The following is a 13,005-nucleotide window of genomic DNA, read 5'->3' on the forward strand; positions in this document are numbered from 1 at the left end:
AAGGCCAGGGAATACACAATAAATGGTCGAATACTGAGAAGTGTAGAGAAACAGAGGAACAACAGACCGCTGAAGGTGGCTAAGATGGTCAGGAAGGTATACGGGCTACTTGCCTTTATTAGCCGAGACATAGAACAGCAGAGCTGGGAGGTTATGCTGGAACTATATAAAACACTAGTTAGGCCACAGCTGGTGTACTGCGAGCAGTTCTGGTCACCTCACTATAGGAAAATGCAACTGCACTAGAGAGGGTACAGAGGAGATTTACAAGGATGATGTCTGGACTGGAGAATTTTAGCTATGAGGAAAGGTTGGATAGGCTGGGGGTTGTTTTCTTTGGAAGAGAGGAGGCTGAGAGGAGACCTAACTGAAGTGTGTAAAATTATGAGGGTTCTAGATAGAATGGTTAAGAAGGGCCTATTCCCCTTGGTTCAGGGATCCATAACCAGAGGGCATAGATTGAAGGTTCGAGTTAGGAGGATTAGAGGGGATTCAAGGAATTTTCACCCACAGGGTAGTGGGGATCTGGAATTCACTGCCTGAAAGGGTAGTAGAGGCAGAACCCTGATAACATTAGAAAGTACTTGGATGGGCACTTGAAGTGCTGAAACCTACAAGGCTACAGACCAAGAGGAAGTGGGATTAGGCTGGACGGCTCCTTGTTGGCTAGCGCAGACACAATGGGTCGAATGGCCTCCTTTGATGCTGTAAATTTCTATCATTCTATATTTGGATCTGTGCTTTGAAGGCATTTGTGCCTGTCCGTCTGAATTTGCACATGCATTAGATGAGTTTAGATATGTGCGTATGAATGTGAGTGGCGGGGTGGGGCGTGTGTCTGTACGACTGCAAAGACACATTAGCTGAGTTTGGCCATGCTCAGTGATGGACTCCAGCACTTGCTGTCTTCCCTGGACATTGTAGTGCACTTGGACTCTGTTCAATTGCTTGACGCTGACACCAGATTGGTAATAATTACGACTTTATTTGGTACAAGCAAGAATTAATACTTTACAGTATTTAAGCAGCAGTTTACAAAGTACAATTGAGAATTAAATTAACCCATTGTCCTTTGGGTGGAAGCTGTGACCCTCCACAATTTTGTCCTATGGCCCTCTGTTCTTCCCAGAGTTAATTCTCAGGTGCCCTCTTGGGCCCTCCACATTTCTGCCCACTCGTTGCCCTAACACACCCAATATGACAGCCTATCAGATTTCTCCTTCTCCATTTCCTTGAGCTTTAAGAATGACGAACAGCTCACGCTGAAATGCTGCACAGCTGGTTGCGACATCTTGGTGTACGTGACAATAGCTAAGGCGGATATAATGGAAACATAGTTATTGACAATTCCGCATCCCAACGCATTGTTCTTTCTGGCCTGCAGCACTTGCTATAACAGGCTACACATTAATCCTGAAAGAATGTTCGTTGCCAATCCTTCAGCGTGCAGAGATGTGCGCAGAGTTGTCTGTTTGGGCAGTTTCACGTGGCTTGGATTTCAGACACTCATGCTCAGCATTTCAGCCAGAGAATCACCTGCAATGGTTTCTCTTCCTGCTCCCACACCGTTAATTCTGGTGACCCCCTAAGGATCTATCCTTGGCCCCCTCCTATTTTTCATCTACGTACTGCACCTCAGTGACGTCATCTGAAAGCACAGTGTTAGTTTTCACATATACGCTGATGACCCACAGTTCTAATTCACCATCGCCTCTCATGACTCCTCACCGTTGCTGGACGAGCAGACCGCTTATCCGACACCCAGTACTGGACAAGCAGCAAGTTTCTCCAAGAAGATTGAAGCCATTGTTTTCGGTCCCCACTCCGAACTCCGTTCCCTAGCTACCGACTCCATCCCTCTCCCTGATGACAGTCCAAAACTCCGCTGCCCATGTACCGTCCCCTAACACCCTGTGCTCGCTGACCGACATTGGCTCCCCGAGAAGCAACGCCTTTATTTTAAAAATTCTCATCCTTGTTTTCAAATCCCTCCATGGCCCCTCCCCTCCCGTCCCCATCTCTAATTTCCTCCAGCCCCACAACCTTCCAAGATATCTGCAGCCCTCTAATTCTGGCCTCTTGTACATCCCTGATTTTAATCACTGCACCATTGGTGATCATGCCTGCAGTTGCCTAGGCCCCAAGCTCTGAAATACCTTTCCTACACCTCTCTTTTACCCTTTAAGATACTCCTTAAAACCTACCACTTTAACCAATCTTTTGGTCATCTGATCTAATAGCGCCTTATATGGCTCAGTGTCATATTTTGTTTTGTGATGCTCTTGTGAAGTGCCTTGAGCCACTTTATAAGGCGATATAGAACTTTAAGCTGTTGTGTCAGCTTTTTTTATACCACGTTTAGCCATGATTTATTCAGTAGCTGCAACAAAACGCGATCTACTTTGCGAGACGGTAGTTCCAGCCGAACCTTTAGCCATTTAACCCTTTCAAGCTTCGCCCCTCTCGATGCCCTCTGAAACTATTACTTCCTGAGAGCACTTGCTCATGAGGTAAGTTGATACGTACAAGAGGAGGGCACAGTGATTAAAACGACATTAACTGGACACCAGCTGGCAGTTCTGCGTTATTTTATTGACATTGTTTTATAAAGGGGAGCGTTTTGTCCACAGGCCATTCAAACCCTGTTGGAGAAGCTAGCCATTCCCAACAGTCCCCTGACACGACATAAACCAGTCAGTACAACGAGGGCATCGATAACCTGCTCCAGCTCAGTGATGGGGCAGTGGTGTGAGCACGGCAATGGGGCTCAGTGCTATCGGGGTGGGGAAAGATGTAGAGATCACCCAAGTGTCCCGTACCTGATCACAGTCTAAGCCCTGCTGGACTGTGTGCGTGTGAGAGAGAGAGAGTCTGGAAGAGTGTGTGCGTATGAATATATGCGTGAGTAGTTGATTATAAGTGTGTTTGTATACGAGTGTGGGTGTGGGATAGAAATTGTTGTGTGAGTGAGTATGAAACAATGAGAGAAAGTGTGAATGTGTGTATACATGTATGAGATTGTGTGTATGTGTGTGTACATGTATGAGATTGTGTGTATGTGTGTGTACATGTATGAGATTGTGTGTATGTGTGTGCATGAGTATATGCATGTTTGTGTGCATGTCAGTGTGGGGGGGTTGCTTGTCTGTATATGTTTTGATAGAGATACAGTTACATTCTCCAACCCCTGGAGGCACCAGAGGCACTGCAGTACTGGTTGTCACTCAGTGCAATTGTCCCCAGTCCCCCCTTCCCTCACTCCCACCTCCACCCTAGCCCGTATTCTTCACGTTGGGCAAGGTCTACGCACTGACCGGAAACAACCAGGTGCAGGGATCTCGGTGACCAATCACTCCAACTGCTGGCAGTCCAGTTCGACTCTGATCGGTCATTCGAAAGGTTATGTGAAACAGAGGCTTCTCTCAACAGCACAACTTCCGCCACTGGAAGGTGTCCCGCATAAATGAATAGACAACGGGGTCCAGGCAGCTGTTGAGGCTGGTCAACGCCATGGTGACACGTCGGGCTGAGTAGGTGAACTGGATGAGCCGGCAGCTGGCCAGTACCTGGATACGTCTGAGGGTGTGGATGAGTTGGATGAGGTGATAAGGGACGAAGCAAAGGAGGAAAACCAGCAGCATCAGCAGCACAATACGGAGGGCTTTCCTCTTCACCATGTACAATGTGTCTTTGCCGGCGGCGGGCTCCAGCAGCTTCCTGGCAATGAGCGGGTAGCAGACTATGATAATCGCTAACGGGATGAAGAACCCAACGACTGCGGCCGCGATGCTGATTCCGGAGATGTGCCCCTTCCAGGAGCTCGAGGAGAAATTCTCCAGACACGCTGTCTTCCCATTGGGAAACTTGCTGGTCAGAGGTCCTTTGATGGTCAAGTAGAGAAGGCTGCCAACCAAAAGCAGCCAGATGAGGCAGCAGGCGACCACGCCATAGCGGGGCCTGCGGAGATGCAGGGATCTGATGGGATGGACCACGGCGATGTAGCGATCCAGGCAGATGCAGGTGAGGAACAAAGTGCTGCCATACATGTTGGCAAAGAAGAGGGAGCCGGTGATTTTACATGCCAGCTCACCGAAGATCCAGTCGTTCCCCAAGGCATGGTAGGCAACCTTGAACGGAAGGGTTACGGCAAAGATGAGGTCTATTGCGGCCAAGTTGACCATGAACACCTCAGAGGGAGAGAAATCACCCTTCTTCCTGAAGAGGTACCAGAGGACACAGCTGTTGGACACTGTGCCAAAGACGAACACAACACTGTAAACCACAGGAAACAGGATATACTGGAAGTCGGCACCAACCTCGCATTGTGTGTTGTTGGTGTCTGTGTGGTTGGTACTGTCTGCAGAATCGATACTCATTTGAATCGATGGGTATGAATTCCCTCCTAAGGACCAGTCCCTCTGCGCAAGGGGGAAGTCAGCTTCAGGTGTCAATGCTGCCAGGCCAGCAATAGTTCAAAGTATCTGAAATTGTAACAATACATAGAACCGGGGGTTAGACGGTTTGTGTTTGTGGGTTTACTCCAACAACACTTCTTTCTCATGCCACCTGATTATGTTTGTCTCTATCTCCTTAAATTGCAAACTGCATTTTGGGATCTTTACATTACGGGAACAGTCCCTCATTTGAAGTTTAAAACGGTCCTCTACAAACGCTGCCCTTGGAAAATAAGAGCCCCAAGGATGCAACAAGAAAACTCCTGGAATTCTCCAGCAGACCATTTACAGATGTGAAGCCCATGCCAACAGATTTGTACAGAACACTTCATCCAAAGCCTAGCGGAAATCTGGAATTCTGTGCTCCCATTCCACACCTCCCCCTTCCCCAAAAAAAGGCTGTAGATTCTGAGGTCAGTTGGAGCTTTCAGGTCTGAGCTTGAGGGAGCTTGATTGGGTATTGAGGGAAAAATGTTCTCCGCTGTCTCCTCTCGTGTTCAAAATACTAAGGTCAAGGAACAAGCAAGACTCTAGTTATTTTCTAACGTTAAATAATTTCATTTAGACAGACAGATGCAGCAATTTTAGTTACAGAAGGAAATCCGAAGCTTCTCAGAATTTTCCATCGAGCACAACGCAAGATCGAAGGAAGGATCAAATCTTCCTGTCCTGGGAGAAAAAGGAAGTTTGTCTCCCACACCATCTTGCCTTGAGATCGAATGTGACATTGTTTATTAACAGCTTCTCAAGCCTTATATTCTAGTTCTGCAGCTCCCAATATTATCCCTAGTCAGCTCCTCTGATCTTGTAGCTTAACAAAGCAAGTCTCGCTGACACACCTACTGTTTAGAAAAAAAATGTTGTCATGAAGACCCCCACCTGCCAAGAATGAGGCATATTTCGTCATATCAACATTAATTTTAAATGGTTGCTGGAATGCAGAAATGACTGGTTTGAAAAGGGATCACCAGACACTTGGCCGGAGGACGTTTGCATACTAAGAGACAGTGCTTGGAGAGACAAAGGAATTGCTCACTGATTCAATTAACAGAGATTGGGCTGGGCAATTGTGATCCACGTCTCGTCAAGGTGGGAGACAGCACTACGCAACCGCACCCCTCCCCTCTCCCCCCGCCCCACTGAGGGGTTTGGAATCCACAAACACAGGAGTGGTTATGCCAGCTGGTCACATGACTAACCGGCTGCTCCAGGCATTTTGAACTAGACACAGGACAGTTTGAATTCAGACTGCAGATTGTAACTGAACCTGAAACAAGACAGCTCTCTCCTGGCTGGCTCTCTCTCGCTTTCTGACAAACCTCCGGAGCCACTGAAGTTGCTTAAACCTCAAGAGAGAAAAGACTCCTACATCGGACCAAGTTGAAACATGCACTGGGCCCCAACGAACAGCAAGACTTACTGGCAACCACATTGAACTTAAAGGACCATAAATAACTACCAGATATTGCCTCAAACATTTCCCCTTTATTCCGTCTACTTTTTCTGGCGGGGACGAAGGTGGTAGCTTCCCCAGTAGAGAAAGAGAGATCGCAGGAGGTCAGAGAGACAGGGCTGTGGCAGGAGATGGTTCCCTGCAGTTTCCCTGAATGTGTAGTGGATCAGGCCATGATCAAACCAGCTCCCCCAGAGGAGACTGTATTGGCACTGCAGGCAGATGACCATGAGGCTGCTTGTCTGAGACTCTCTTTGGAAAGTTAGAAGACCCAGGGAATGAGTAAAATGGATCTTCCCTAGCTGAGGCTCAGCGAGCTGACCCAGTATTGAGAGAGTTAGCACAGGCTGCCCAGTCTGAAAGTGAAGCAGAGGGAGTCCCTGATTGCTACTATTTAAAGATTCAGGTACTGGTGAGGAAATGGAGTTCTCCTCACAGACCTGAGAGCAAGGAGTAGACAGTGGTTCGCCAGTTAGTGGTGCCACAGAGGTACTGGAGAGAAATATTAAGAATGGCCCACGAGACTACAGTGGCTGTCCATGTTGGTATATGATAAACCAAAGCCAGCATAAGACAGCAGTTTGACTGGCCAAAACTCTACAAAGATGGGGTGGAGTACTGTAGGAGTTGCCACATGTGCCAGGTTGAGGGGAACCCCCAACCTACAGTGAAACCTGCACCCCTAAGTCCTGTACTGGTGTTTGGAGGACCCTCCAGCAGAGGGCTGGTGAACTGTAAAGGACCCCTGCCGAGAACAAAAGGGATGAGACAGGCACAAGGCTGGCAAAAGGTTAGAAAGGAAAGGGGAAAAGGGACCAAAAGGGCAGATTAAAGGAAGTCCGGGAGGAATCCCGGATGAAAACCCCTACTGTTCAGTCAGCCAACTCCGAAATGTTTAAAAAATTAGACCCCATATCCTCAAATGTAAATGCGCATGGGAAAGGCTTCCTCTGCTATGTCCAGACTGGCCAAGAGAATGTGGGAAAATGGCGCACTGACACGGAACACAAAAGTCCGAGTGTATCAAGCCTGTGTCCTCAGTACCTTGCTCTACGGCAGACCTGGACAACGTATGTCAGCCAAGAGCGAAGTCTCAATTCATTACATTTTCGCTGCCTCCGGAGAATCCCCGGCATCAGGTGGCAGGACTGTATCTCCAACACAGAAGTCCTCGAGGTGGCCAACATCCCCAACATATACACCCTACTGAGCCAGCGACGCCTGAGATGGCTTGGCCATGTGAGCCGCATGGAAGATGGCAGGATCCCCAAGGACACATTGTACAGCGAGCTCGTCACTGGTACCAGACCCACCGGCCGTCCATAACTCCGTTTTAAAGATGTCTGCAAACGCAACATGAAGTCCTGTGACATTGATCACAAGTCGTGGGAGTCAGTTGCCAGCGAACGCCAGAGCTGGCGGGCAACCATAAAGGCGGGGCTAAAGTGTGGCGAGTCGAAGAGACTTAGCAGTTGGCAGGAAAAAAGACAGAGGCGCAAGGAGAGAGCCAACTGTGTAACAGCCCTGACAACCAATTTTATCTGCAGCACCTGTGGAAGAGCCTGTCACTCTAGAATTGGCCTTTATAGCCACTCCAGGCACTGCTCCACAAACCACTAATCACCTGCAGGCACTTACCCATTGTCTCTCGAGACAAGGAGGCCAAAGAAGAAGAAAAAAATGCAGACACTAGGAGCACCCCACCAGAGTTGCTAACAGCATTTGCAGGAACCTGCAGAGACAAAGAAAGTTCTCAAGAGGGCTGAGACACCATGAGGGTGATGCCTCACCAAGTCGAAGTGCCACAGGGGAATGCAGTAGAATCTGGGCAAATACTTGCAAGCAGGAGTGTCCCAGGGGACAACGGGAAGATTAGCAAAGAATCCTCCCCCACAGTCAGGAAAAGGGAACCAGCCATCCTCTAAGATGAAAAGCCCTTGCATGACTCATCAAAGCACTGAAAAAGAGTTCAGAGTGGAACCACCCACTGCCACCGGCCCTGAGTAGAATTCCAACCTAGGGCTAATTAAATCTACCTCCCCGCACCCCCCCCTCCACTTCCCGCAGACCCCAAAGACACCCCAGGCAGTCATGGAAATGTGCAAACTGAAAAACTTCCCCAAAAACCACATATTTATTGGGATGCCAAAAAAGGCAGTTTACAGCAGCACTGCTACCAAGAAATGACAGGCTGTAACAACTGCTAGGATTTCTGAATGAATGAGGAAGATGCATGCGTATTTTCCTGTACTTATCTTCTCTCTTGTCCCTTTTAATAAAATGTTCTTTTAAAAAAAATAACATTTGATTCCGCTGGGTGTGGAGGTGTCATGAATACCTCCAACTGCCAAGAATAAGGCATATTAATTTTGTCATATGAACATTAATTTTAAACTGTTGTTGGAGTGAAGAAATGACTTTTAAAAAGAGGTCACCAGACACTTGGCTGCAGGACATTTGCATACTAAGAGATAGTGCTTGGAGAGGCAAAGGAATTGCTCACTGATTCAATTAAGAGAGACTGGGCTGGGCAATGGTGATCCACATCTTGTCCGAGTAAGAGACAGCACTACAGCCCCTCCCTCCTCTCCCCCACCCGAGAGCTTTGGAATCCACAAAGGCAGAAGTGGTTAAGCCTGCTGGTCATATGACCAACCGGCTGGTCCAGGCTTTTTGAACTAGACACAGGACAGTTTGGGGTCAGACTGCAAATTGTAACTGAACCTGGAATAGACAGCCTCTCTCCTGGCTGGCGCGCTCTCGCTTTCTCACAAGCCTCCGGAACCACTGAAGTCACTTAAACCTCAAGAGGAAAGACTCCTACATTGGGACAAATTGAAGCGTGCACTGGGCCCCAAAGACTCCACATTGAACTTGAAGGACTGTAAATAACTGCCAGATATTGCCTCAAACATTTCCCCTTTATTCCTTCTACTTTTTCTGTCTCTATCTGCATGTGTTTATTGTGTATGGATGCTGGCGTGGTCACATCACGTACTCGTAGTCGTCAAAGGAATTAAATTTTAACATTAATAAATTTCCACCTTTCTTGTTTAAAATCTAAGAAAATCTGTCTGATTTCTTTGCCGTACAATTGGAAAGCAGTGAACAAGAATTCACTGAGGGGGGCATGGGGCTAAAAACAGTGTTTTTAAAATTAAACCCTGTTACAGTTAGACTAGGCAAAGGCGGAGAGGGAACCCCTAGACCCCTGTCTCACCTGGTCGTAACAATGTATTAAACAAATGATCCCATGAACATTTTCAAGATATGCTTGTTGTTTAGTTCAATAACATTCTGAATCCAGGATTAAGTTTATTGTTTTAGTGTTGCTTACAAACAGTTCTGAAAATTCCACATTGAAAAATCCAAATCTTTCAGTGGGTTGAGGTACATATCAGCCATGACCTAATGGAATGATGTGGCAGGGATAAATACCCTCCTGCTTTTCCTAATGATCTCCAGCATTTGCAGCTCATCAGCTGCTGAAAGCCTCAACTATGCTTTCTTTACCCCTAGACGTCACTATTCCAATGCTCTCCTGACCGACCTCCCATCATCTACCTTCCGTAAAATGAACTCATCCAAAAGCCTGCTGCCCATATGCAAACTGGCCCCAAGTCCCATTCGCCCATCACCCCTATGCACACTGACCTATATTTGACTCTCAGCTCACCACTTGAAAATTCTCATTCTTGTGTTCAAATTCTCCATTGCCTTGCCCTTCCACTTGCTTGTGATCTCTTCTCGTCGGACAACTCTAGGACTAAAGTAGACCAAAAAGCAGGTACTTAAAAGTTTGGGAGTCCTCAAAGTAGCAAAGTCACCTGCTCCATGTGGGATGCATCCTAGGATGCGGCACAGAACACTAGAAATAGGATCAGAAATAGGCCATAGGGCCCCTCAAGCCTGCTCCGCCATTCAATACGATCACTGATCTGACCTTTGCCTCAGCTGCACTTTCCTGCCTATTCTGCAAAACCTTTGACTCCAAGAGTTCAAAAATCTGTCTATGATCAGTCTCAACAGCTCTCCCGAGTAGAGAATTCCAACAAATTATGACCCTCAGAGAAGAACTGCCTTCTCATCTCTGTCTTAAATGGAGAGCCCCTTATTTTGAAACAGTGCTCCCTAGTTCTATATCCCCCCACGAGGGAAAACATTCTTTTAGCATCTACCCTGTCAAGCCCACTAAAATCTTAGTTTCAGTAAGATCACCTCTCATTCTTCTAAACCACAATGAGTATAGGCCCAATCTGCTCAACATTTCCTCAGAAGACAATCCCTTCACCCCAGGGACCATCCTAACTACCTCCAAAGCAAGTATATCCCTCCTTAAATAAGGAGATCAAAACAGTACACGGTAGTCTAGATGTGGTCTCACCAACATCCTGTACAGTTGTGGCAAGACTTCCCTACTTTTATGCTCCAACCTCCTTGCAATAAAGGCCAACATTCCATTTGCCTTCCTAATTATTTGCTGTACCTGCATGCTAACTTTTTGGGATTCATGTACAAGGACACCCAGATCCCTCTGTATCCCAGCATTTTATAGTCACTCTCCATTTAAATAATATTTTGCTTTTCTAGTCTGCCTACCAAAGTGGATAACCTCGTATTTCCCCACATTATACGCCATCTGGAAAACTCTTTCCCACTCACTTAACCTATCTATAAAGCTTTGCAGACTTCTTGCGTCATAGGAACATAGGAAGATAGGAAAAGAGTAGGCCATTCAGCCCATCGAGCCTGTCCCGCCATTCAATGAGATCATGGCTGATCTGCGGCCTAACTCCATATACCTGCCTTTGGCCCATATCCCTTAATATCTTTGCTTAACAAAAATCTATCTCAGATTTAAAATTATCAACTTTTCTAGCTTCAGCTGCTGTTTGTGGGAGAGAGATCCAAACCTCTACAACCCTTTGCGTGAAGAAGTGCTTCCTAACATCTCTCCGGAACGGTCTAGTCCTAATTTTTAGACTATGCCCCCTAGTTTTAGAATCTCCAACTAGTTGAAATAGTTGATCTTTATCTAGCCTGTCTTTTCCTGTTAATATCTTGAAGACTTCGATCAGATCACCCCTTAACCTTCTAAATTCGAGCGAAAACAGGCCTAATTTGTGTAACCTCTTCTCGTAACTTAACCCCTGTAGTCCAGGTATCATTCTTGTAAACCTACGTCGCACTCCCTCCAAGGCCAATATATCCTTCCTCAGGTGTGGTGCCCAGAACTGCTCTCAGTACTCCAAGTGGGGTCTAACCAGGGTTTTGTACAGCTGCAGCATAACCTCTGTCTTTATATTCCAATCCTCTAGATGGAAAGGCTAGCATTCATTAGCCTTTTTGATTATTTTCTGCAGTTTCTCGTGGCATTTTAAAGATCTATGCACCTGAACCCCCAAGTCTCTTTGGACATCCACTGTACTTAACCTCTTCCCATTTAGAAAATACCCTGCTCTATCCTTTTATGGTCCAAAATGGATAACCTCACACTTGCCCGTATTGAAATCCATCTGCCACAGTTTTGCCCACTCACCTAGTCTGTCAATATCTCCTTGCAATTTTATACTATCAGCTAGACTGTCTACAATGCCACCTAACTTTGTATCAGCAAATTTGGATATATGACTTACTATGCCATCATCCAAGTCGTTAATGAATAATGTGAATAATTGAGGCTCCAACACAGATCCCTGCGGGACACCAGTCCTGCCAATCGGAGTACTTACCCATTATCCCCACTCTCTATCGCCTACCACTCAACCAACTTCCTAACCATGTCAATAATTTGCCCTCAACTCCATGGGCTTCTCCCTTAGTTAACAGTCTCTTATGTGGGACTAAATCAAATGCTTTCTGAAAGTCCATATAAATAACATCCATAGACACTCCCCTGTCCACTACCTTAGTCATCTCTTCAAAAAATTCAATGAGATTTGTCAGGCATGACCTTCCTGTCATTATTTTTTATTTTTAAATTATTTTAGAGATACAGCACTGAAACAGGCCTTTCGGCCCACCGAGTCTGTGCCGACCATCAACCACCCATTTATACAAATCCTACATTAATCCCATATTCCTACCACATCCCCACAATTCCCCTACCACCTACCTATACTAGGGGCAATATATAATGGCCAATTTACCTATCAACCTGCGAGTCTTTGGCTGTGGAAGGAAACCGGAGCACCCGGCGGAAACCCACGCGGTCACAGGGAGAACTTGCAAACTCCAAACAGGCAGTACCCAGAATTGAACCCGGGTCGCTGGAGCTGTGAGGTTGTGGTGCGAACCACTGAGCCACCGTCATGAATCCATGCTGGCTGTCCCTGATTAACTGAAATTTTTCTAGATGTTCAGTCACCCTATCCTTGATTATAGACTCCAGCAACTTGCCCACCACAGATGTCAGGCTAACTGGTCTGTAATTTCCTTGGTTCCCCCTTTCACCCTTCTTAAAAAGTGGTGTGACATGTGCAACTTTCCAATCCAGAGGGATTTAATTTTACACGTTAAATTAAGGGTGAGTTTAATCTACATATAGATTGGGCAAACCAAACTAGCAATAATAGTGTAGAGGAGGAATTCCTGGACTGCGTACGTGATGGTTTTTTGGACCAATACATTGAGAACCAACTAGAGAGTAGACCTTCCTAGACTGGGTATTGCGTAATGAGAATGGATTAGTTAACAATCTTGTTGTGCGGGGTCCCTTGGGGAAGAGCGACCATAACATGTTAGAATTCTTCATTAAGATGGAGAGGGAGAGAGTTGATTCCCAGACTAGGGTCCTGAATCTAAATAAAGGAAACTATGAAGGTGTGAGACATGAGTTGGCTATGATAGATTGGGGAATGTTACTTAAAGGGTTGTTAGGCAATGGCTAACATTTAAAGAGCACATGGCTGAATTACAACAATTGTTTGTTCCTGTCTGGCGCAAAAATAAAACAGGAAGGGTGGCTCAACCATGGCTCACCAAAGAAATTAGGGATAGTATTAGATCCAAGAAGAAGGAATATAAAATGGCCAGAACAAGCAGCAAACCTGAGGATTGGGAGCAGTTTAGAATTCAGCAAAGGAGGACAAAAGGATT

At 46.3% G+C, this 13,005-nt stretch overlaps 1 protein-coding gene across 5 annotated transcripts in view; it reads right to left on the reverse strand.

The window, feature by feature from the left end:
• Window positions 1-965: 965 nt before the first annotated feature.
• The window catches only part of LOC137357573 (lysophosphatidic acid receptor 6-like), a 29,994-nt gene continuing 17,954 nt past the window's right edge, over window positions 966-13,005 (reverse strand). For 3 of the 5 annotated variants that reach the window (XM_068024007.1, XM_068024004.1, XM_068024006.1), the window contains 2 exons: window positions 3,315-4,481; window positions 966-1,311 (listed from right to left, as the gene is read on the reverse strand). In XM_068024007.1, the coding sequence (XP_067880108.1) occupies window positions 3,423-4,376 (954 nt within the window). In that variant the 5' untranslated portion in view covers window positions 4,377-4,481 and the 3' untranslated portion in view covers window positions 966-1,311; window positions 3,315-3,422. Of the gene's footprint in view, window positions 1,312-3,314; window positions 4,482-9,583; window positions 9,674-13,005 lie in introns of all 5 variants that reach the window. The other 2 variants (XM_068024005.1, XR_010971188.1) reach the window with 2 other exon arrangements.

This window comes from Heterodontus francisci, chromosome 48 (genome assembly GCF_036365525.1).
Source record: "Heterodontus francisci isolate sHetFra1 chromosome 48, sHetFra1.hap1, whole genome shotgun sequence".
Classification (NCBI taxonomy): Eukaryota; Metazoa; Chordata; class Chondrichthyes; order Heterodontiformes; family Heterodontidae; genus Heterodontus; species Heterodontus francisci.